The 22,477-nt window shown below is 42.6% G+C and overlaps 1 protein-coding gene across 1 annotated transcript; it reads left to right on the top strand.

Annotated features, from left to right (window-relative positions):
• Window positions 1-728: 728 nt before the first annotated feature.
• LOC146189831 (uncharacterized) lies at window positions 729-21,344 on the top strand. Its single transcript, XM_084604595.1, has 10 exons — window positions 729-842; window positions 1,670-1,790; window positions 3,448-3,601; window positions 6,329-6,480; window positions 7,117-7,372; window positions 8,771-8,937; window positions 10,550-10,641; window positions 14,812-14,970; window positions 18,461-18,530; window positions 21,114-21,344. The coding sequence occupies exons 2-10, from the start codon at window positions 1,694-1,696 to the stop codon at window positions 21,179-21,181; spliced, it is 1,215 nt and encodes a 404-aa protein (XP_084460721.1). The 5' UTR covers window positions 729-842; window positions 1,670-1,693; the 3' UTR covers window positions 21,182-21,344.
• The last annotated feature ends 1,133 nt before the right edge of the window (window positions 21,345-22,477 follow it).

A 22,477-nucleotide genomic window follows, 5' to 3' on the forward strand; every position in this document is an offset into this window, starting at 1 on the left:
AGTTTCTTGTACATTATCATATATTATGCGAAATATTTTATGATAATGATGTTCACCGTATGAGAGTCTATGCGATTTGGTGGGATTTTGTGAGGTTATTATTGCCCAGTAGAAGTTTTTCAGTAGGGTATGCATATAAAACATGACAAAGGCCATGACGAATTTTTTCAGCATTAAGCGATAGAGATATGCCAAGGAAGAGTGAATAAAACGAAGGAAGCATCAGTGTCCGTGGCACATCGATGATTTTATCGAAAACGTTACAGTTTTCGGCAGTCCATTTTTAGCCGGTTCCTTAATTTCGACATAGTACGTTTTAATTGCATTACGAAATTACTGTATCATTTTTACATCCATTAGTATCTTGTTCGGAAGTTTGGTACCGTTAATCCATCACTTTTTCTTGATAAATTCCTGACTGCGTCTAGGTAAAAGTTTTAATTTGTCATGCACGCGATAAAACTATGCATTCGGTACGATTGGTTCATTTGTGTAACGTCGCGTAGAATTCTTCTTGATGACCTTTTAGAATAGCTTCCTATCTCTCGTTAGTTATTCAGGTAGCTTTCAAAGGACTCCTTAGTAAAAAAAAAAGAAGAAAAAACCGGGTACCTTTATGAGCAGACAAGCATCTCCACGCTCGAGGAACAATGGCAGCATTATATTGCCTTAGCTACGTGAATAATGTTAAAGTCTGTCTACTACTAAAAATCTCGGGCCATCTGTACCTTCTCGCTCTGCGACACATATGAGTTGGAGCTTCAATGAGGCTGAAAGTATTGTTCTGCGATCTGGTTAAGAGAACACGAGACGGGGAAGTGGAGGCAGCAGATTTCGGCGAAGTAATAGTCGGATTACCACATTCTTTTTTCTTCTCCTAGCAATTGCCCTTGTGTGTAGTTTTTGATGCGTTGAAGCTTCTTCTGCTACGATGCTTGGTTATGGACGGTTTTTTAATTGCAATTAACCTGGAAAAGTTTGAAAAACCTCGAGCTAAACTTCCGGTTAAGAATTATTCCTGGGTATTTTCTTTGCAATATACTGTGCTCAGCACATATCTGATGTTAAGGCTTGCTCGGCACTGCTGTATATGAAAACTTCTTTCCCCTTTCATATACACCCCCCATTAGGAGCTCAGAGCTCAAGGGGTCTGCATTAAGCCATGTACTTAGGCTACAGCATTTTTTTTCGGAGGGGAAATATTTCCCTTTGGAAGAGGCAGTACGATATATGTTTTTACATTTGGGATATTTGCAACACAGCCTCACCAGCCACCCAGTGTGCCTAAGAATCAAACCTGCTCGGCTACGGACGTTTTACAAAGGCTTTAGGTATTCGAGAAAAAGTGGAGGCATGCCTTATTTAAATCCCTGGGACCACTAAACTCTGTGGCGCTCATCCTTGCTCAGTACTGAACGCAAAATTTATACTAAACAAGTGAGAAATATTACATTATTTCTAGACATGTCATGCATATAAGCGATCTGGCTGGTACTCTACAATTTCTGTATCGAATAGCATTAAGAAAATCACTTTGCCGGGAAGGGCAACAAATAGCTACTGCCTTAACTTTAGCGTTTACTTGCCTAGAAACTGTCGCTTTTGCACGCCCCGATTTGTTCGGCTTACAGTGGTTTTTGAAGCGCACACCATCACCTCGTTTTCGCAGGCAAGATAAGGAAACCAGGTCTTCATGGCGACCATATTATTGCCAGTCGTCGTCTTCGTTACGGCATTTCACGGCAGTGCTACTCAATATTTGCCGCTCCACAACCAAGATATCACCCATGGTAAGGCATGACTGTGTATATTGTTCACTTAATGCAATCACGTGAGCGAGCAAGGAATTCACTGTCGAAACATTTATATTTTCCATCAACGTTTTAATACCATACATGCTTTACCAATCATAGGTTTGTTTCTTGAATAATCCGGACGACTTGTACTCGGAGGCCTAGTCTTTATATTCTTTTGCCCTCATCCTGCTTTTCCGTGAACACTCTCAGAGTGTACACTCTTGGACTTCCTGTGAAAGCGTGCTTCACACTCGTCAGCGGAGCACTGTGAGGCGCAGAGCGTGTTGCGGTACCAACTTTCCTCACAGAGCTTTCCACAAAGTATTGCTGTGTGTACTTCGTCCTACTATCCTTCTTGGTGCTGCAGTGCTATGATCAAATACCTACTAAGCTTCACCTTGTTCCACAGGAGATGTTCTGAATCTATTGAGACTACTCGTGGCGTTGAACACGCACGAACTCGATGGCAAACCGGTTTAGAGGGATGATGGGAGACACTTCATCTTCGCAGTGTGAGGAGGCCAGTTGGCTTCGAACAGGAGAAGCGATCCGACGGACTTGAGCGCGCACTCACGGTTTTTAGCTGCGTCGAGAAAAGCTGGAGCAAACGTCAAAATAGCGGAATACAGTGAAGGTTTGCAACGAAGTGTGGATGTCGCCTACCGAGCATCTCGTCATGATCAAGGCAATGATGCAATTTGCTGACTGTGAGCGTTCAAATGGAACAAAGCATTTGCAGACGGTGTGCAGACGTACAGTACAGCAACGGTCCGGGCGCCCGTCAGCGACGGCTAGGGACGCCGATATTGAACGTGTGCGTCTTAATCACAAGTTATTACGTTTAATTGCCCAGAATTCCTACTTCTTCTGCAATCATACGGACATTGAAAACGCTGATTAGTTTTCAGTAAAACACGCACACACAACCGTTATTAGCTTTCGTAGCCATTGTCGACATGGCTACCGGAACATTGCTGGACTGGACGTCTTCACGGCAGTCTGCAAAAGCTTTGTGTCATTTCAAATGTCAATCAGCACATTTTTCCCAGTTGTTTACAAAACTTCACCGCATACGTGCATGCGCTCCAGTTTTCTCGACGCAGCTAAGAAACACGGATGTACTCTCAAGTCCGTCCACTTGCTTGTTCTGTTGGAAGCCAACAGAACTTCTCACATCGTGAAGCTGAAGGGTTCCCCACCATCCCTTAAACATATTTCCTAATCGCGCTCATCTTAACCCCTGCGCTACCACGGCGGGGCCATTAAAAAACACAAATTTGTTTGACATAACCAGGACTTTGCTAGCGAAACAGGCGGCTCTTCTGCTCGCCTCTGTACATATAAGGCACATAACCATGACGGTTTCGGCGACACTCATGTATCATTTTTATATTCTTGTGTGCCTCCTAAAAGGTATTGTTTAATTAAAATAGCTATTTTTCTTTTATTCCAACGCGGTATTTCATCGGCACATCCTGATTACAATTAGCTCTTACCTGACAGTGAAGCACCTCATCTAGTTCAACTTTTAAGGGAGCAAGAAGAGGGAGCATAAGAGGGCATAAGCACCGTTCACAAGGAGTGGAGTGGGACAGTTTAGAGCTTCCAATGGCGGATAAGCTGCATAGAAGGTTGTCCGTTCTCCTCGCAGCGCGGAGGCATGCCATCAACAATATCACCGTGGTCACGGTGGATGACCTCAGACAGCTCGGTGTTCCCAGGCTGAACAGGTCCGTGCGAGACTACTACGAGAGCGGCGCTGACCAGGAGCAGACGCTGTCGGAGAACGTGGCGGCATTCAAGCGGTATGATAAGAGTATTTCGGAGCGGCAGCCCTACTCAGCGTAGAGGCCTAGCACTACTTCATGCTTAGGTTCGACCTCCATTTAACCTTAGAAAGAACAGCATGGAAACAGAGTAGCCATAAGTTGCACTATGATTGTGCTGCCCGAATTTGACAATGACATGTATTGTCTAAAGTCAATAATTACCAATTTGGAGAAATACCCCTAATAACCAATCAATTAATCAAACATTTAATCAATCATTAACGAATCGATTAATCAAAAAATCAATCAATCAATGATCGACCCACGTTTTATTGCCACCAAACAAGGGATACGTAGTGAAAAAAGGAGATGGGGAAAAAGCTGCACAGCAGAAGCTTGGCAACGTTCCAGCCACCAAGGTAACAGTAAAACGGAGTTCAAGAATTTTTTCTACTAAAAGTTATATTACACTTCCACACACAAATTGCATAATATAGATATGACATGATTGTGCAAGTATACACACTACATATCACACAATGAGTAAAATAAATATTACACGCAGATTTGCGATGAAATACAAAAGCAAAATAAGACAGGATAAGACGACTATGCTACAATTTTTGAGGCAAGTTTTTTACCAAAATATTTGTAAGATATCCTTTTTGCTTAATTCCATTATGTTCTTGATAGTTTATAAGCAAATCTTTCACTGCCATAGTGCGCGAGAAAAAAATTTTACATGTCGGTTGAAGGCTAAGCGGGGCCCTGTTTGTGTAGACAAGCGAGCGTGAGAAAAGTGTCAAGCTTTACGTGTACCTCTATACAGTAATTTCTCATGAGTTCATAGTTGTAAACTTAATCAGCTTTTATGATTTCGTTTCAGTGAAGATTTTTAGTATGTTCATAAAGCAGTGCATTTTCAATTGCTCGAACTGCTTGATTTTGCAGCGAGATGTTAAAATTTTGTGAAGTAGACCAAGGTGCAGTAGCTAGGCTGGGAGTGAAAAAAGGTGTTATATACGAGCTTTTTTTGTAGTTATTGTAGGAAATAAATGGCGTTATTTTATTTAGGATTCAACCGGTTTTCGCACTTTGGGGCAGATGAGGCCAACACATGGTCGTTCCATAGCACGTGTTCGAAAAAAAAACAACACCGAGTATTTTCACACATTTGTCTGTGTTTATGGTATATGGACCAATGATAAAGTTATCAGGGGCTTCAACTCAATTACCAGGTGCAAGAAATAAATCGCAATTTGTTATCGACTCCTTTACTAGGGGGTTGCTACATGGGCTCATTCTCGAACTTCAAAACAAACTGAGCTTGCATGGGGTAAAATACTTCCCTGATGTCTTTCGGTGAGAAACATGTTAGAAACATAATACAGTTGTCAGCATAAATAGTAAGGCTGCAAAATGTATCAGTTAGCACTAAATTATTAACTTAAAAAGGAAGAGGGCCTAAAATGCTACCTGGTGCAGGTACCGCAGGTTTTAGGAACTTTGATTTGGGATTTGTGTTTATTAAAGGGGTCATGACAGCTAATATTTGAGCATAAACTTATGAATGCATTCCACTTCACACGCGTGAACTTATAATTCCTCGAAATTTGACCACAATCGGTGCAGTAGGTATTGTTTGAAATGAATATTTCTATTATTATTTCGAAAACAGCTCGCTGATCTGGCAACCATTGGCCACTGAAGTCACAGCGGCATATCATCCCCATGTCGTCTTCTATTCGCGGTGTTGGCGGCACTCTTGCATGCACGCCGTGGACGGTGGTCGCTGGAGAGATTTTTCTTTCAGCAGAAATATTTTATTCGCATATTCTTTTTTTTTTGAGAAGCTTTCACTATAATATGCGACCTTAGTGATTCTCGGAGAACTGGACTTGTTTTGGGCTTGCGTCTAGAGATTGTCGAGGAAGCCTAAATCGATGGGCTCATGCTGTATTATCTAAGCGTACAATCAGAAGCGTATTATATGCATGTTATGAAACTTAGCTTGTTTTAGCAACAAGCTCTCCTGCATATAAAAAGCGACCTGTCTATTCTTTCCTTCCGCCGTGCGCGCCTTGAATGCCCGCCAAAGAAAGCAGTCTGATGTAAATCTGGGACATCTGGCACGAGCCAGTAAATCAATGAGAGCGCAGCGGCAAAGTAGCGTAACCATTAAAAAAGGGCACACATGTTTGAGGACTAAATAAAATAAAATTGTCCGTGTAAAAGTCTGACGGACCAAATCAGGCCAGTGCATGTGGGAAGAGAGGTGTGTTATCGTGTGGGCAGGTAGAACGAGATGAAGGAGATGGTTTACACGGTATGAAGGAGCACTCAACAACGGTAAAATACTTGTGGACAAGTGGACGAAGACAAATCCACTTGTCAAAACGTTGACTCGACCTGCGAACTGAGGCCCCTTTACCCTTGTTCAGTGCTCCTTCATATCGTGTGGGCAGGTACCTCGAACTACCCGTGGCTCAGAACAGCCTAAAATGTTCTCTGAAAATTTGGAGGCTGCACTGTAATTTGCACATTAACTAATATATGGTTTTATTCATGGCAAGGTGATAACGAGCTGCTGCAAACGGCTTTCTACAGTGTCTTCCGGATTCTGCACTAAGTTACCCGGTTAAAAGTTATGCCACAAAGAATGGATGCGTAGTAACGTCCATTCTGATCCACTTCATAGACTGTCTGTACCTTTGCCAAGGAATTAAATTTACAATTAAGTATATTCCTTCTGTGTTCGGACAGGTTGCGGCTTCGCTACCGGGTCTTAAACACAGCACGTCGCAGGGTTCTGGCGACAACATTGCTAAGACATCTCGTAGCCATGCCGGTCGGCATTGCACCTTCGGCCATGCAGAAGATGGCGCACCCAGACGGGGAAATCGGCACGGCCAGAGGTAAGACGCCTCCGGCTTCCTTCAAATGCAAAACAAAATTAAACGTTAAATCCGCAACCAATTCCCAGTCGAAAAAAACTACAGAATTTCTGTGCGGTTTTTGACGGGAAACCTGTTGTGACAACAGAACATTCTGTAGTAACATCAGTAGCGTCTGTAGTTACAACAGAAAAGTGCCACAGAACTACAGACAGCAGAAATATACTACAGAAAAACTACAGAACTACAGAAAAGTCTGATGGTTACGACAGAACTACAGGATATTTTGTCGTATTTTTGACGAAGTTCTGTACTTTTTTCGACTAGGAATCGCTAGTAGATTTTGCTTGCAACACGGTGGTGCACACACGCGATCTGGAACACACCCTTCAGGGATGTCTTGTACTACACAGAACACAACGTCCGTGTCGTTTTGTGTACCCTTCCGTCCACGCTACTTTTCGCGCAGCAGCTGTTCGAATCTGACCCAACAGCGCCTTGAGTTACTCCTGTACCATTTCGCCTTACTTTTCCCGATGCTCTCCCTAATACTTTCCACTCGATCGAAGCAAAACCAGAGTGAGCAAAGAAAATATAAAATATGGCAGAGGATGGCAAACGTTTTGCGCTGTCTAACGGATCCGGTACGCCGCGCAGCTTCGCAAGCCTTCGGCACGGTGATGATCTTGAGCACGCTGAGCTCGACATCCATCGAGGACGTCCGGAGGGGAGCGCCACATGCACTGCTGTGGCTGCAGTTGTACGTCTTCAAGAACCGCTCAGTCACCATCGAATTGATCCGGCGAGCAGAACGCGCTGGTTACGCTGCACTGGTGCTGACTGTGGACACGCCCGCCTGGGGACAGAGAATAGTGGACGTCCGCAATGCATTCAACATACCCAAGGGAATCACGTGAGTCAAGGAAAACTCCCAGATGTTTCTTTTTTCTTTTCTTCTGAGCCGCAAGAAAGTTGCAGCTGACTGCAGTCCTTTTATGTGGATGATTAATCTCAATCCTAATTGTGTCATTCTAATTCATAATACGTAACACCTAAGAGGAGAGAGAGGACCAAAGGAGCACATAAGGACTAGACCCACGCTTTAGTCTTCATGTGTCCTTAATTTTAGAAAACAAACAATGTGCTCTTAAATCAGCAAACCAGAAAACAATTTATGTGCTACAGGCGACGTGCTATGTACTTCACGCTCGTTTTAAGCTACACCGCATTAAAACGTGCGGGAATAAAGCATATTTAAACTAGTAGCGGAGCTCTCATAGACGCCTGTCCGGTCATAACATGGCGGCTCATCGGCTCACCAACGCTCTTTGGCGTTGATGAAGCAATTTGTTTTGTGTTTATTGGGATGCGTGACATCGCGCCTATGCTGTTGGCGCGAATTGTAAAGTATACTTTCCTGAGTTCGCCTCGTCGGATTTACGAGCCCGTTTTTCAGGTATGTAGCCTTTCAGGAATGCAGACTTTGTTTTCATTCAAGCTGCGTTTCGGTCGTACCTGGTATATACCTGGTATAATGCATAAATAGATCTCTAATGCAGCGACATAAAGTGCGTCCTCCATTCCAAAGAAGTCATTGGGCTGTTGCTCCACTAACTAGATCTGACAGGATTCAGAAGCCTTCAGCGGGTCGACATATATACGCGCCATAAGTATACTCCTTGCTCTCCTGGCGCCATCTAGCTTTCATTTTGATATTTTTTTTCCTCCAGCAGGGCTGTCAAACGGACTCGTGTATGGCCAACCACCTCGCATTTCTTATCTCCTCTCTCTCTCGCTCAGACACGCACACACATGCCACTTAAAGGTATGATTTAGCACAAACGCCTTCCTATATAGTTATGCTGTCAAAGCGATACCTAAAGTCTCAGGTCTTTGTCATAGATCGATATACACAGAGGTGGCTAGACTATTTCCTTCTTATTTATCAGAAAATGGGTGAGCGAAGGCGCACGCTAAGTTAGAAGATTTTCTTTTCTTTTCCAAATGCCTTTTTGTTCTAACAATCCCAACTCTTTCTCATATTTACCCCGCCGGGGTGGCGCAGTGGTTACGGCGCTCGACTACTGTTCCCAAGGACGCGGGATCGAATCCCGGCCTCGGCGGCAGCTTTTCGATGGAGGCGAAAAGCAAGGCGCCCGTGTGCTGTGCGATGTCAGTGCACGTTAAAGAACCCCAGCTGGTCGAAATTTCCGGAGTCCTCCACTACGGCGTCTCTCATAGCCTGAGTCGCTTTGGGACGTTAAACCCCACAAACCAACCAACCAACCAACCATCTTTCTCATATTTATAGGATCGCAAATTTTCATAACTCCATGTACGACCACTTCGACATCACCAAAGGCTCCGGACTCACCAAGTACACGAACGACTTCTTCGATCAGTCTCTTACGTGGGATGATGTAACTTGGCTCAAGCGAATTACGCGTCTTCCAATTGTTCTCAAGGGAATCATAACAGGTGAGCTGCAAAGTTCTTGATTTGCATGACCTGGAGGTGGATCTCTAATGTGCGCACAAATTAGAACCTGTGCCTAATTGTACTTTTCTACAATTAGCCTCGATTGAGACTCATCAGAACGATGCAGGTTTCTTTCCGTTGCAGCAGATTAAAAAAAAAAAAACGCTAAGCGTAACGTCGTTTGCGTAAGGTAACAGGAAGGATAGCTATAGTTCACCCCGATAACAACAATTGGAAATTGTATTCCAATTCCTGATGAAACACGTAACAAAACTCGTGTTAAATGAATACGACAATCTACTAAAGACATATATAAAAGCAGCTAAAACTCGTGACACGAAGAACCCAAGAATGCCGCCAAGAGTGCTAAGGTATAACAGCAAAATCTTTTCGTTGTTGCCAATGCCAGGCAATAGAATTTGCATAGCGTTGCAGTACACAGTTGTGCGAAACGAAACAGCTGTTTTACACACGCAGAGATAAAGAGAGTCTACAAACCCTGTCCTCTAAGCACTGGCAGCCCACGGCAGCGTAGGGTATAAAACCTGTATGTCTGACAACCTAAAATACCGTAAAACTAGATCCTGATGCAAAGTATGCTTAAGCAGTGTATACGGCACAGCATTTAATAATACATGAAATGCTGTGTTAGCTAAAAGTTGTCGTGATGGATAACAAAACTGTGTATCTCTACATAAAACGTGCGAGATGAAATGATAATATTTAGCCAAAATATTGCGCTATCACATTTTAGCTAAAATAACGCCAGGCGGCAATTTTTCAAAGCCTATAACATTTTATTATTGGGAGAAAAAAAAATCACGTAGAGGACATCGTTCTGTTGCATACTCACATTTATGTGCATTCTTTATACCTACGTCTACCGGCGGCAAAAAGAGTAATTTGAGTTGTCACAGCACGTTTTTCGTAAATGACTCCCATTGGCATTCTACCAAGCTTAAATTTGCAGAAATGTATCTTTTTAACTGATAATGTTTAAAAATAATATAAAAAGACATTATCTTTATATTCACGCGGAAGTCCATGCCAAAGAGAGTTTTAATGCTTGTTTTATTTGAAAACCCTAGCTGCGATTATAATTTTTTGTGTGAACTTCGCAGTAATATTTAATATTTATGAATGTCTCATAAATACGAGGACATCGCTCATCCATATTCTGCGTAAGTTTGTCCACGATTACATATTTTTTCCTGATGATTTGACTTGCGAAGAAAGGTTGTTCACATTTGTGTTACAAGGCGCAAAATAACGGAGCGGCAGTTTTTTTCTGCGACACAATAACGGGTAGGCGAACTAAAATAGAGACATTTAATTTGCTCCTGCCGCTTACCGCGGCCGTCTACTGCTACCGCGCGCCGTCAGCACAGCACGCGCTGATTGGCCCCTGCGTGCGCAGTCCGCCAGAACTTGTCAGGAACGTGGTGCCATCTGTCGCCCTTGGTGTGATCTGCGCATGCGTACAGACGCTCGAGTTGTAGCGGTAGCCGGTAGCGGTAAGCGGTAGCACTAAACTAAAAGTCTATATTGCATAGCGAAGAAACGCTTCCTGAAAGATATCCTGAGATCGCTCGCACATTCTGGCTATTCGCAGCGGAGGACGCTCTGATCGCTATAGCCCGTGGAGCGAACGCTATTCTTGTGTCCAATCACGGAGGTCGGCAGCTAGATGGATCACCGTCCACGGTAATTACCTGTCTTTGGAGAACATTTTTGATGACCTGTAGTCTTGGCTGTATAGTGTTGCGCCAAAAATGTTTTCGTTTGAAATAGACCCTAGAAGATTGAAAAAAAATTAATAAATTCGCAAAAACTGTAGATTTTTTTTATATTATTTATGTATCAGCCAATAAACAGACTTCACTTAATCCCTGAATGTACGTACCAAAACAAAATCTTATCTTATTGTCAGAATTTTGTGTTTTTTTTTTGTAAACTAACTGGCTAAACATTTATGCTACTTTGCGTTACTGGCCGAACTGCTTGCCGCAATGATGCAGCACAATCAGAAATGACTGTCTTCTTTCCCTCCTTCCTAGCCTTATAGCTAAATCCACAGAACGATGGCCGGGAGGATAGTAAAAAGTGTATTTTATTTTGTGTGACCAAACCGTGTATTGTCTCACCGGCCATACTCAGTGCGGTATATTTCCCTTGCGTGCATACTCAATCGCAAATTATTTTCTTGTTAATGCCAAAAATTTCTAGTTTTCCATAGTACTCCTACTCTGCACTCTTGGTTGGGATGTTAAAGAACATTCACGGAAAACAACAGGTTGGGACATTTAATTTCGGAGAAACATCTCAGTGTGAGCTTGTCCGCCTACATTTGAGAGGCGTGGGGAACAACAGTACCGCACAATCAGAAGGCGTGCCGGTACACAAGACTCGCGTCAACTGACAAATGGTTCTATTCTGTCTTTCCCTTCGTCACGGGTGTCACGCTCAGCCTTATCAGAGACCCTAAATGCAGCGCATATTATCGCCTGTAAAGTGTGCTGACAGTTAGCGAAGTGAAATAAAAAAATATTCCGAATTCAAAAAGGCTAAGAGCAAGTTTCGAAAAACTCGTGTTAGGCTTCAAGAATAAAAAACGCGCAATGGTAATCTCGACCTCAATGTTACATTATATTATAGTAAGCCTTAGAAGATCGAAATAGATGTATCGAGCATTGGCTCTTATCAAGACAGAATTTGCCATGAAGTTAAATGATAGCTAATTTTAAACACAACTGCCACATCGGAGGCATTCAAAGCTCCTAAAAGTTAGCATTCAATAACAGGAGAATGTTTAACAATGAGAAAATAAATTTTCGGTGAAGACGATGAAATAAAGCATAACTAACATTCGAGAAGCGTTTTCTTAGTACCACAGGGTATTGTGAACTGCCTTTTACGGATGCTGTCTCAAGTTACTGCACCATAACCACTTTCAACAACAGACCATCGATAACAACTGGGCAGGCGAAGGCCACTTTTCTCTAAACATATCTTCAGGCTTTGTTCAAGCCAAATCTTGGTGTGGGCTAGTCGATGGATCACCTTAAGCATAATTAGGAGCAGCGCAAAAGCAGGAACAGAAGAGGGAGAGCAGCAACAGTCCTGTCGTTTGTGTCTTCCTCTTCTGTCCCAGTTTTTTTTTTTCGCTCCTTCTACTTTTACTTTTGTTCAAGTCATCCATAACTCTCAATGACACAGACTTTCTCGGAGCAAAGTGCTTTCTGGGCGAGTTGGCTTACAATCCGCTTGGGAAGAGCAACACCGTCATACTACCAGCGTGCAGTATAAAGAAAATCATAGTTATATGTCTTTTTCTACGTCATTTGTCTACCAATGCTGCTTTTCCTATGACTGCTTTAACTAAATCGTTTGTCCAGGTGTCTACTCATGTCCTCAATTCTTTCCACGTGCCTGTCGGCCATTGTTTTCTAACTGAGAGTTTACAATAGGAGACCATTGTGTTAACTTTGTTCAACCCTTTCGGAGCATTTGGTTACAAGATCATTGTATTCTGAAACCTGACAGTGAAAAAAAATATTTCCAGAGTCTGTTCATTATTCTTTCTAACGGATGTGTAGCATCGTTAGCATGTTCATTTTTTTTCTACTTGTCAACATTCTGTGCTGCTTTTACCACGGAGTACCTACGGAGAAGGGGTAGGCAGCGAACGCGATGGTTAGATGGCATCCTCGAGGCACTGCAGATGAAGTTATGTGATGTTAGGAAGATAGTGAGAGACCGGAAAGCGTGGCGTGACATGGTCAATAGGGTCACGAAGAGTCGGACACGACTGAACGACTGAACTGAACTGACCTCTAGCGGTAGTTCACATTTGTGAATCATCTTTAACAATAAAAGCTGGTACTTAAAGTATTGTATATTTGAATATTTTGGGTTTCTTCTTTGATGTCGCTAAAAACATACGTAAAAAAAGAAGTCATCATAAATTCAGAAACAGTTGTTATAAGTAAATGGAACTTTTCTCTTTCCCTGCGTCTTCCCTGTCCTTGTTCTATTTATGAATGCACTTTGTTCTACAAGAGGCGTGTAGTCAGCCACAATCTCAGCCGCAACTTACAACCGGAATAACGCATATTACGAGGGACAACCGTTTTAACGTTTCAGTTGGCCACACGCAAGCCACGTGTCATTCAAAGGCTTTGTGCAGCTCACGGTAGTCACACAGTTCATCTTGAATACTCTGTCGGTTCAATGTCTTATCGTTCCCACAGATAAGCAGGCGTGGTCGCTAGTATTATTCATGTTTAATTGCATATCAGCGAGTCTAACGATAGGGCTACTTATGACTGTATCTACAGCGTACTTCCTATAGGTGACGAATGGAAACGGACTGCGACTCTTTTATCTGGCTTTAAAAAGCAAACATGACTGCAGTTTTATGAAGCGTCACAAATCTTGATGGCATGCCTTCTACCGAAAAGTTCAGTCGTGGACGAAGGTTCCGGCGATGCAGTTTCAAGGAAAGCAAATTAGTAATTAATACTTTCGCGCGCTACCAACTGAGCAAGTACTTCTTTCAACTGACGGAGCAAACATTTCATCTAATTGAACAATGCTCTTCAGTGGCCTGACTGAAATTTAAGAACAAAACGGACGGGATGTGGTCGAGTCAAGCTTGGTTTTGTGGGTATACATTTTGTTTTCATCTCGTCTGCTTCGTTCTTAATTACAACAGTATTTCGCCAACTTTTCCAAAGTCCGCACTACTCACATTCTCGTTTTTGCCTGTACACAAATGAATAATTTTCATGCCGTGAAGCCACATCTGAGAAAAAAAAAACGGAGCTGTCCAGAGCTGTACATAACTGGTTGCAGCTTGCACCAGGTGCAGAGCGGCAGTCAAATAGTATAGTATGAGAAATGTTGGCGCCATCGTGACGCTGCTTACACCTCGAGTAATGTTACTTGAGACATAAAACATGATGCGCTCAAGAGTCATTCGTGACTCGGAAGGTTCACATCAGTTATACCCTACTGAAAAACCAAAAGTTCTACGGGGCAATAACCTCATAAAAACTCATCTAATCGCATAGTCTTATACGGTGCACATCATTATCATAATATATCGTACATAATTTATGATAATGTACAAAAAACTATGAGAACTTATGCAATTATATGCGACTTGTACATGATTTCTTATGTGAATTGAGTGAGATTGTGTGAGAAAATGTGAGGTTATTGCCCCTTACAGTTTTTTTCAGTAGGGATAGTACTGTAAATAGGAAGTATATATTTTTTACGGCTAACATACGCTGCGCTATACTTTGCAAATAGCCGCATACATGACGGTACCTTGAAGAAAAACGAAAACGTTGCAGCTCTGAATAATTCATTTGGATGGGAAAACAGCGCGAAGGGACGAAGGACAAAGGAACAGGAAGCACGCTTTGCGATGTTTTTTCGTCCAAATGAATCACTACCAACTCGCCCATCTCATCATCCTACAACTTTGAATAAAGAACGCGAATCGAGTTTTGACAATATCAGTTATCGGTGTAGCGACACATTACAGGATGAAGCAGTGCTGAGTAACAAAACCCGATCAGTTATTCCTTTAACTGAAGTGAAGATGGTACTGATACAAATAAAACCGTTAATGGGCTGAACTGATAACAGCGTGTCAGGCTGGGTACCAAGAGGAGATGATGACGATCGGGACCGGAGAACGTGCAAATGGAGTGCCTAGCTCAGTATACATATTTTCTGCCTTAATCAAGTCACAGATAGTGCAGGGCAGGTGCATGTTTCAGATCGTTTCTGGAGGAGGCGCGCGTGTTTTTACTAACCGCATTGTGGCGATGATGATAACGATGTTTATTCGTGGGTCCGCAGATCGAGGCATTGCCGGAAATTGTAGCAGCTGTGCAAGGACGCATAGAGGTTTACCTGGACAGCGGAGTACGCACCGGAACTGACGTCATCAAGGCTCTTGCTCTGGGAGCGAGAGCGGTATTTGTTGGTAGACCTGCTTTATGGGGACTCGCCTACAACGTATGTACTGTCTGAAGTTAAGACATGCGTTTATGGAAGAGGTGCTGCAGAACAACGCCTGTGATAAAAACCCTACTGAAAAACCAAAAGTTCTACGGAGCAATAACCTCACAAAATCTCACCACATCGCATAGACTCTCATACTGTGGACATCATTATCATAAAATATTTCGCATAATTTATGATAATGTACAAGAAACTTTGAGATCTTACGCAGTTATATGCGACTTGTATGTGATTGCTTATGCGAATTGAGTGAGATCGTGTGAGGAAATGTGAGGTTATTGCCTCATATAATTTTTTCATTAGGGAAGGAATGCACTGTTTTCTATTATTGTACACGCAAACTTTTCTATCGATGTTCTTGGTTTCTTTCTTTTTTGCCGTTCTTAACTCATAAAACGCTATATGAAAAACATGCAATAATTTACATGCTTACTAGAGAATATATGACTCTTGTTTAAGTATTTATGTGAATTTTACACGCGTGATGAAGTGCAGCGTTAGAAGACGTTACTTGTTTCGACAAATTTATGCGGTCGCGGAAAATATTTCTAATGTTCGTCACCGCGGCGTTAGGGAATAGGTAATTTGTACACGCTTACATGTTCATAAAGAAAGCCACTTTGTAGCAAAAAGCTATTCAGAACACTCACTCTACAAATGCCTCCCCTCTACATTGTAAAACAGATCACGCCGTTTAAGGTGTATTTCGTGTCCCGAACACAAACTCTCAAGAAAGCTAAAAAAAAAGGTGCAGTGATGTAGTAATCCCCCAAGAATGGGTGCAATGCTGCTCGCTGCACTCAATAAAAGTGTGTAACAGTACCTCACAATACCCTTACTGGAGGGTGTACTCGAAAAGGGTGCGATTTCTTTTACTGTGTATACAAGGCGTTATGGATATAGGCTTTGAATAGGTGTTTTCATGAGAAAAGAAAAAAAAAGACTTAAACCCTATTGGACCTAGAAGATAGGAAGTTACTGCGCGAGGAAGTTAGCGAGAAGTGCAAGCGATTTTCGGTCTAGGCTCTTTGATGAGTGCTTTGAAAGTATGCTCGGTAACGGTATCACCGATTATAACTATGGTCGGGATCCCCTTATAGTGTGCGAGATAATCAAATATAACCTAATCGCTACGGAGATAGGTGACACGTAGCAGCATTCAAATAAGGCTTGGGTCTTTCAATATAAACAGATAAAAGTCGAAAGAAGTGCACCAAACTCGTTTTTTAGCCAAAATGGTTAGTATTCGGGCATTCGATCTATGGCTATACAGCAGTTGAGTTCAAGTCTTCGTCCAGACGAAGACAAGCCCCCTTCTTGAAACATTGACCCGGCTTGTTAACTGAGGCTCCTCTTCAACCCTTCCCTATACTGAAAAACCAAATGTTCTACGGGCAATAACTTCATAAAATCTCATTTAATCGCATAGAGTCTCATACGGTGCACATCTTTATCATAAAATATCGTACATAATTCATGATAATGTACAAGAAAATATGAAACTATGCAATTATATGCGACTTGTATGTGATTTCTTATGTGAATTGAGTGAGATTGTGTGAGAAAAGGTGAGGTTATTGCCTCATACAATGTTTTCAGTAGGGTTAATTGTTCAGTGCTTTTTCGTACCATCTAGCAAGATAAACAGCGCCAATACTGCTTTCACATGTTATACTAGGTTTATTCACTTTAAACCCCTTCATTTTTTTGTGTCTTCCAGCTTTCTCGCTTAACGTGCGGTACTTCCCTACTGAAAAACTTGTATGAGTCAATAGCCTCACATTTTCACACACAATCTCACTCAATTCACATAAAAATTCACATACAAGTCGCATATAATTTCACCAGGTCTCATAAATTCTTGTACATTATCATAAATTATGTACGATATTTTATGATAATGACGTTCACCGTATTAGAGTCTATGCGATTAGATGAGATTTTATGAGGTTATTGCCTCGTAGAACTTTTGGCTTTTCAGTAGGGTTATATTTTATAGCGATGTAAATTCCATCTAAATGCACCGTTTCTGAGACTGCCACATCCACTCTAATCAGTGGCAAAAGGCTGTTGATGTTAAATACAACGCAGATATATGTGAGGCTTTAGCACGCAGGACTTTCACAATAAATCACTGAAAAAAGTCAGTAATTCAGTCATCAGAAATTTTATTTCCCGACAAAAAAAAGAAAACAAAATATGCCTCGTGGAATATGAACACCGAAAAAGGCAGCCGAGTGTTCTAAAAATAAAAAACAGCGAAGTCCAACCCGCCATAAACAACTTCAGGAAGCAGGTCTCTTTTATTTTTAAGAAGCCTGTAGAGTTCACGTGTTGGTTCAACAGCAAAAGCAGCGTCGGCATTCTGATGCACATCCTTTACACATTCTTAGGTAGTCGACGAAAATAAGGGTCGCACATTTTGATATACAACCGGGAGGAGGAGGAGGAGGAGGAGGAGGAGGAGGAGGAGGAGGAGGAGGAGGAGGAGGAGGAGGAGGAGGAGGAAGATGAGGAAAGGCAGGGAGGTTAACCGGTAAATGAACTGGTTTGCTACCCTGCACTGGGGGAGAGGGGTAGGTGGGTATAAAAGTTGTGGGTGAGAGAGTGTGGGTGAAGACAGTACAGTCACATCACAGACATGTCACATCACATCACGTCACAGTCATATCACGTAACATAAAAAATCATAGCCTTTCGATCAGTCTTGTGCTTTTCATAAAGCGGAGCAGTGCCTGGGAGGCCTTCACCACAGACGATCGCCGTGGCCAGGGACCTAGGATCTTAATTTCAGTCAGTGTGCGTCCATCTAGACGCTCCAGCGCACGGCATAGACACTGTCTTTCCTCGCTGTATATGGGGCACTCACAAAGAATGTGGCCTATAGTCTCGTCGCACCCGCAGTTTGTACATGAAGGGCTATTTGCCATACCTACCACAAAAGAATAAGTTTGTAAATGCTACACCAACCCACAAGCGGAACAGCAAAGTTTCTTCAACCGGTAATCCAAAAAAATATACCATGTGCTAATCTTCGAGCGAACCCTCCTTATAACACGTAGTTATTCATTAGGGGCATGCTTATACATATATATACTCGCATATATACTTCCTTTTAAGAAGTTTCAGCATTAGTTTAAGCTTCGTTTAGGCTTGAGGGGTTTTTCTTTTTTAATCTTTTATTTGCTACTTTTTTTTTTGTGTCTGGAAGTTTTCGGCCGCTTTTCGATCGAGGCTAAAAGCAAGACGCCCATGTGCTGCGCGATGTCAGTGCACCACCCCCAGGTAGTCGAAATTTCCGGAGTTCTCCACTACGGCGTCTCTCATAGCCCGAGTCGCTTTGGGACGTTAAACCCAACAAACCAAACCAAACCTATTTACAGACGATTGGAGCTAATAGGTAACTTCGACTATGCCAGCGCTCGTTAAGTGTATTTTCACGAATGATGCACTTAGGGTGCGCGGATATATTTTTCGTTTCTAGGGTATGTCGGGTGTAATGAAGATGCTGGACATATTCAGGACAGAAATCGACAGGGCTCTGACGCTGATGGGTAAGCTCTGAATCATTCTTATACTAACAGTGTTTAAAAAAAAAGTAATTTGTGCGCCATTAAGGCTCTAGTCCTGTTCGTGCTTGTCAGCACAACATTCGAATTTACTTCGCGGTGTTGTGGGGAAAACAACAAGCGAAAAAATACCAAAGCATGCTGGCCGAAACTACTACTATAAATGCAATTTTATTAGTGCTGCTCAATCGAGTCTGTCTTGGCTGTGTTTTGATGTAAGGTGAGATAACGCGTGAATGGGAAAATTTTTCCGAGATCACTGCAGAATCTGCACTGGAGAAATGCGTAAGCCTAAGCGTTGCTGTGCTGTCCGCGAGATGTGTCAGCGAGATTAAGCGAGAGGCAGATACTGCGCCTTTCATTTCCTGTAACCCAATTATAGAACGCCGGTGAACTTTGGTGCTTTCAACTGAACGCTGGTTGTGTTCGACAAGGAACGAGCGTTCTACCGTGTGCAGCACCAACGCTCAGGCTTTCGCATTTCTGCACTGAGACACGTGACCGGAAGCTGAGAACCGAAAACGGAAGTTGGCTGGCGGCCATCTTGGCTCTTAAATAACACTTAATTGGCTCGAATTAATTACGAGCGACAGAATGACTGATATGGGTTAATTACCTAATTAACCCACATCAGTCATTCTGTCACTCGCACACCTTTACGTAACGCTCTATCCGATGGTATACCATTTTTTTTCCGATACACTAACTAGTTTCTCTTTTACAGCTCGGACAATGTCACGCCCATGCAAAGCTCGCCTACATAGGCTAGGCATACAGTGATTACGCATTAATAACACCCACGGAGTTTTACAGGACGCGTTATATGGTTTCACTTAAGGAAATCTTGTGGGGCTGCAAATGCACTACAAGAGGTCCGTGAAAATGTTACAAAATGTACAATTTGCGCAAGGCATGATATGAAAGAAAATCAGTTGTCAACCACACAAGATATTTTATTTTCCTTGATGTGTCTATCCGTGTTTACAGATACTATTCTTTTGGAACTACGCACTTCGTCTTGATCAACTTGGCAGCGCTGCACAAGTAAAAAACAAGAAAAAGATTTCTTCGCGTAAAATCTTTGAGGGACGAATTAATTTCCCCGCGTGTAGCAGACATCGGTACATTAGTCCACTTTTTGGCTGACGTCACGCCATTTCACATGAAATACTGATATCGACATGACACGGTATATCGAATGTGTGCGCTTTGGATCCCGCCAACGGCGTGTGGCTGTTTTATTTTACGTTCTAGTTATTTATCTCCCCAATTACTTGGTCACTTCACATACACCAACATCGGATATATTTCTTGTTTTTTCTTTTGTGTCACTGGCTCTAGGCTCCCTTCTTACGTTTCTCATGACGTACAGCAACTCATTTTCTCTCTATTTGCTTGCTGAACACTGCCCTTGACTAATGCTAAACCAGGCAACTTTGCAATGCCAATGATAACGGTCTATTTCGGCTATCACACCTGAGTAAGAAGAACAAGCGAAGTTTATTGTGAAAAATACTGCTCCGAACAACAGGTAGCTGAAACGCATACGATGCAGTACCAGCCTGCGAACTCCGAAAACGAAAACTTACACTATAGGCCCCATGTCAATGCAGATGCGAGTCATATTTTTCCGCTACAGAAAACGCATTGGCTAGTATCGCTGCCATTAACTAGTAGCGAACCATTGCGGGCGTGAAGCAAATAGCATATCCCTACTGAAAAAATTGTATGAGGCAGTAAACTCACATTTTCTCACATAGTCTCACTCAATTCACGTAAGAAATCACATACAATTCGCATATAATTGCGTAAGATCTCATAGTTTCTTGTACATTAACATAAATTATGGAAGATATTTTATGATAATGATGTACACCGTATGAGAGTCTATGTGATTTGATGAGATTGTGTGAAGTTATTGCCCCATAGAACTTTTCGTTTTTAAGTAGGGATACAGGTGCAAATACAGGTGCAAGGGGATTTTTGTTCACGAAAGTGTTTATCGAGCACTAGTTAGAAAGGAATGCGGCGAAGCGCGTTAAAGGCGTTCTCTACTGCAGTTTCAGGTTCATCTTCGGTGGAACTAAAGGCTTCACAATGCCTTTTAGCGGAATGAGGCTGGGCACGGCAATCGTCTGAGAGGCACGTTTAGTGACATTTTAAAACGCACTGGTGGGAAAGTTTGAAAGCCATTCTGTAGCGAACTTGTGGCATATTACCCTCCCGTCACTACCTTACCACGTCACGAGTATGAGGAACGTTCCCCGAAAACTGCGTGTGAAGCCTCCGCCATCCGGCTTCGCCATCAGAAGCCAAAGGTGCAGAGAATCGAATAAGCGTGGGTAAACTCATATTCACAGAAGAAACAGAGAGGCGGCCCATATAAAATTGAAACTTAGTGTTATACTATTGGCAATGTCAGTTTGTCGATTCACATCGTATGGATGCTTGCCATTTTTTTTTAATCTTTGATTTTCTTCAATGCAATGTTGAACTTCAGAGTCTCTGGCGCCAAGATTTGTTTTGCTTGTTCGAGACGTTAATGCAACCACTGAATGGACATTGCAGGCCGACGATCGGTGCACGACTTGCAGCCACAAGATGTTGTCCGCCAAGAGCACTACGGGAGGCTCTGAGTACTACGAAGAACCAAGCTCCGGCGGCAGTCGTCTGTCCCGTAGAACAAGAAGTGCGTTCTTGTATGAGAAGAGCCAAAAGAGGAGACAAATTGTTATTTAAATAAGTACAAATAAATGACAGAAGAAATAAGATACAGAAAATAAATTATGTGTAACAAAATGTTTGCTGCCTCATTTAAAAAAAAGGTTAGCATGAATACTTAGACGAAACACTTAGGAGACACATAAATGACGATTGATAATCGACGCCCATTGGTTGGAATCGTTTGTCACTCCATCCCTCATCATTTAGTATCTGCCAAATTTCAATAGAACAGAGCAGCAAGCCGATTGGATGCGTGAATTTGCTTAAAAGCGGGCGTCACTTTGCCGGCCAGTCTGTACATACATTTTAACATGTCAAATACGCTTTAAACCAAAGAAGAAATACGCCCATGACCGAACTTACGTGTGCGGAGTTAAAGGGCACATGAGTTATGTAATCAAATTATAAAACGCACGTAAGCAATGTGCATCCCATCAATCGTGTTTGCACCGAAAAAAAAAATGCTATAGCTTCATTCGCGCTGATCATATCGGTGATCGGAAATGACGCTCCTCCTCTGCCCCTGAACTCAGTCCATGCCGGCGCGCAAGACAAGAAAAACAAGTCTCTATGGCGCTCCAATACACCCTGTCCCACCCGCGTAGCTAGGGACAGAGTAGACTGAGATCCTAAGTTGGATCTCTCCTGCACCACTATTGTGTCGCGGGAGACGTAGCTAGGGAGCCTCTAATGATCGGGCGTGCCCGCAGCTGCCCCGAAGACGTCAGGGGGAGGTTTTCGAGCGTGAATGTGTCACCCAAATCGGTCGCTAGCAGTCGTGAAGCGCAGTTTTTGAAATTCATATGCAAATTATCGGCTGCACCTAGAGCTTTCAAGATTCACTCGAGTACTCACGAAGACAACATCTATGGATTTCTCGCATTAAGATTTTACCGCCAGTAGCATTTCAGGGGCCCTTTGTAAGCAGACTGCAACTATCAATACGCGACTTTCACTACATCCCTAGGTGCTTAACATACGTACAAATGTTGTGTATAGATTCTACACATTTGTTGCCTAATAAGTGTGGGAATGCAAGCTAACTATAGTAGTTAGCTTGCACTGCGCCGTTGCAAGGATGAGGAAAAGCACCAGCGTTGGTTTTTAATATAGCTTTCTTAAGGTGCATGCTCTTTTGCCGTGATTTATATAGTTATAGTGCCCTTAAGTTACGAGCAGTTTGACAGATCCTTGTGTCCTCAAGAAGT

Source organism: Amblyomma maculatum, chromosome 5 (genome assembly GCF_055883805.1).
Source record: "Amblyomma maculatum isolate TAMU_Amacu chromosome 5, ASM5588380v1, whole genome shotgun sequence".
NCBI lineage: Eukaryota > Metazoa > Arthropoda > Arachnida > Ixodida > Ixodidae > Amblyomma > Amblyomma maculatum.

What these genes read in the sequence shown, in the direction of transcription:
- LOC146189831 (XM_084604595.1), top strand. Translation starts at nt 1,694, where the DNA reads ATGGCGACCATATTATTGCCAGTCGTCGTCTTCGTTACGGCATTTCAC. An exon ending in CAACCAAGATATCACCCATG is followed by an intron (nt 1,791 to 3,447) that starts GTAAGGCATGAC and finishes TTCTCCTCGCAG; the next exon opens with CGCGGAGGCATGCCATCAAC. An exon ending in GGAAATCGGCACGGCCAGAG is followed by an intron (nt 6,481 to 7,116) that starts GTAAGACGCCTC and finishes TACGCCGCGCAG; the next exon opens with CTTCGCAAGCCTTCGGCACG.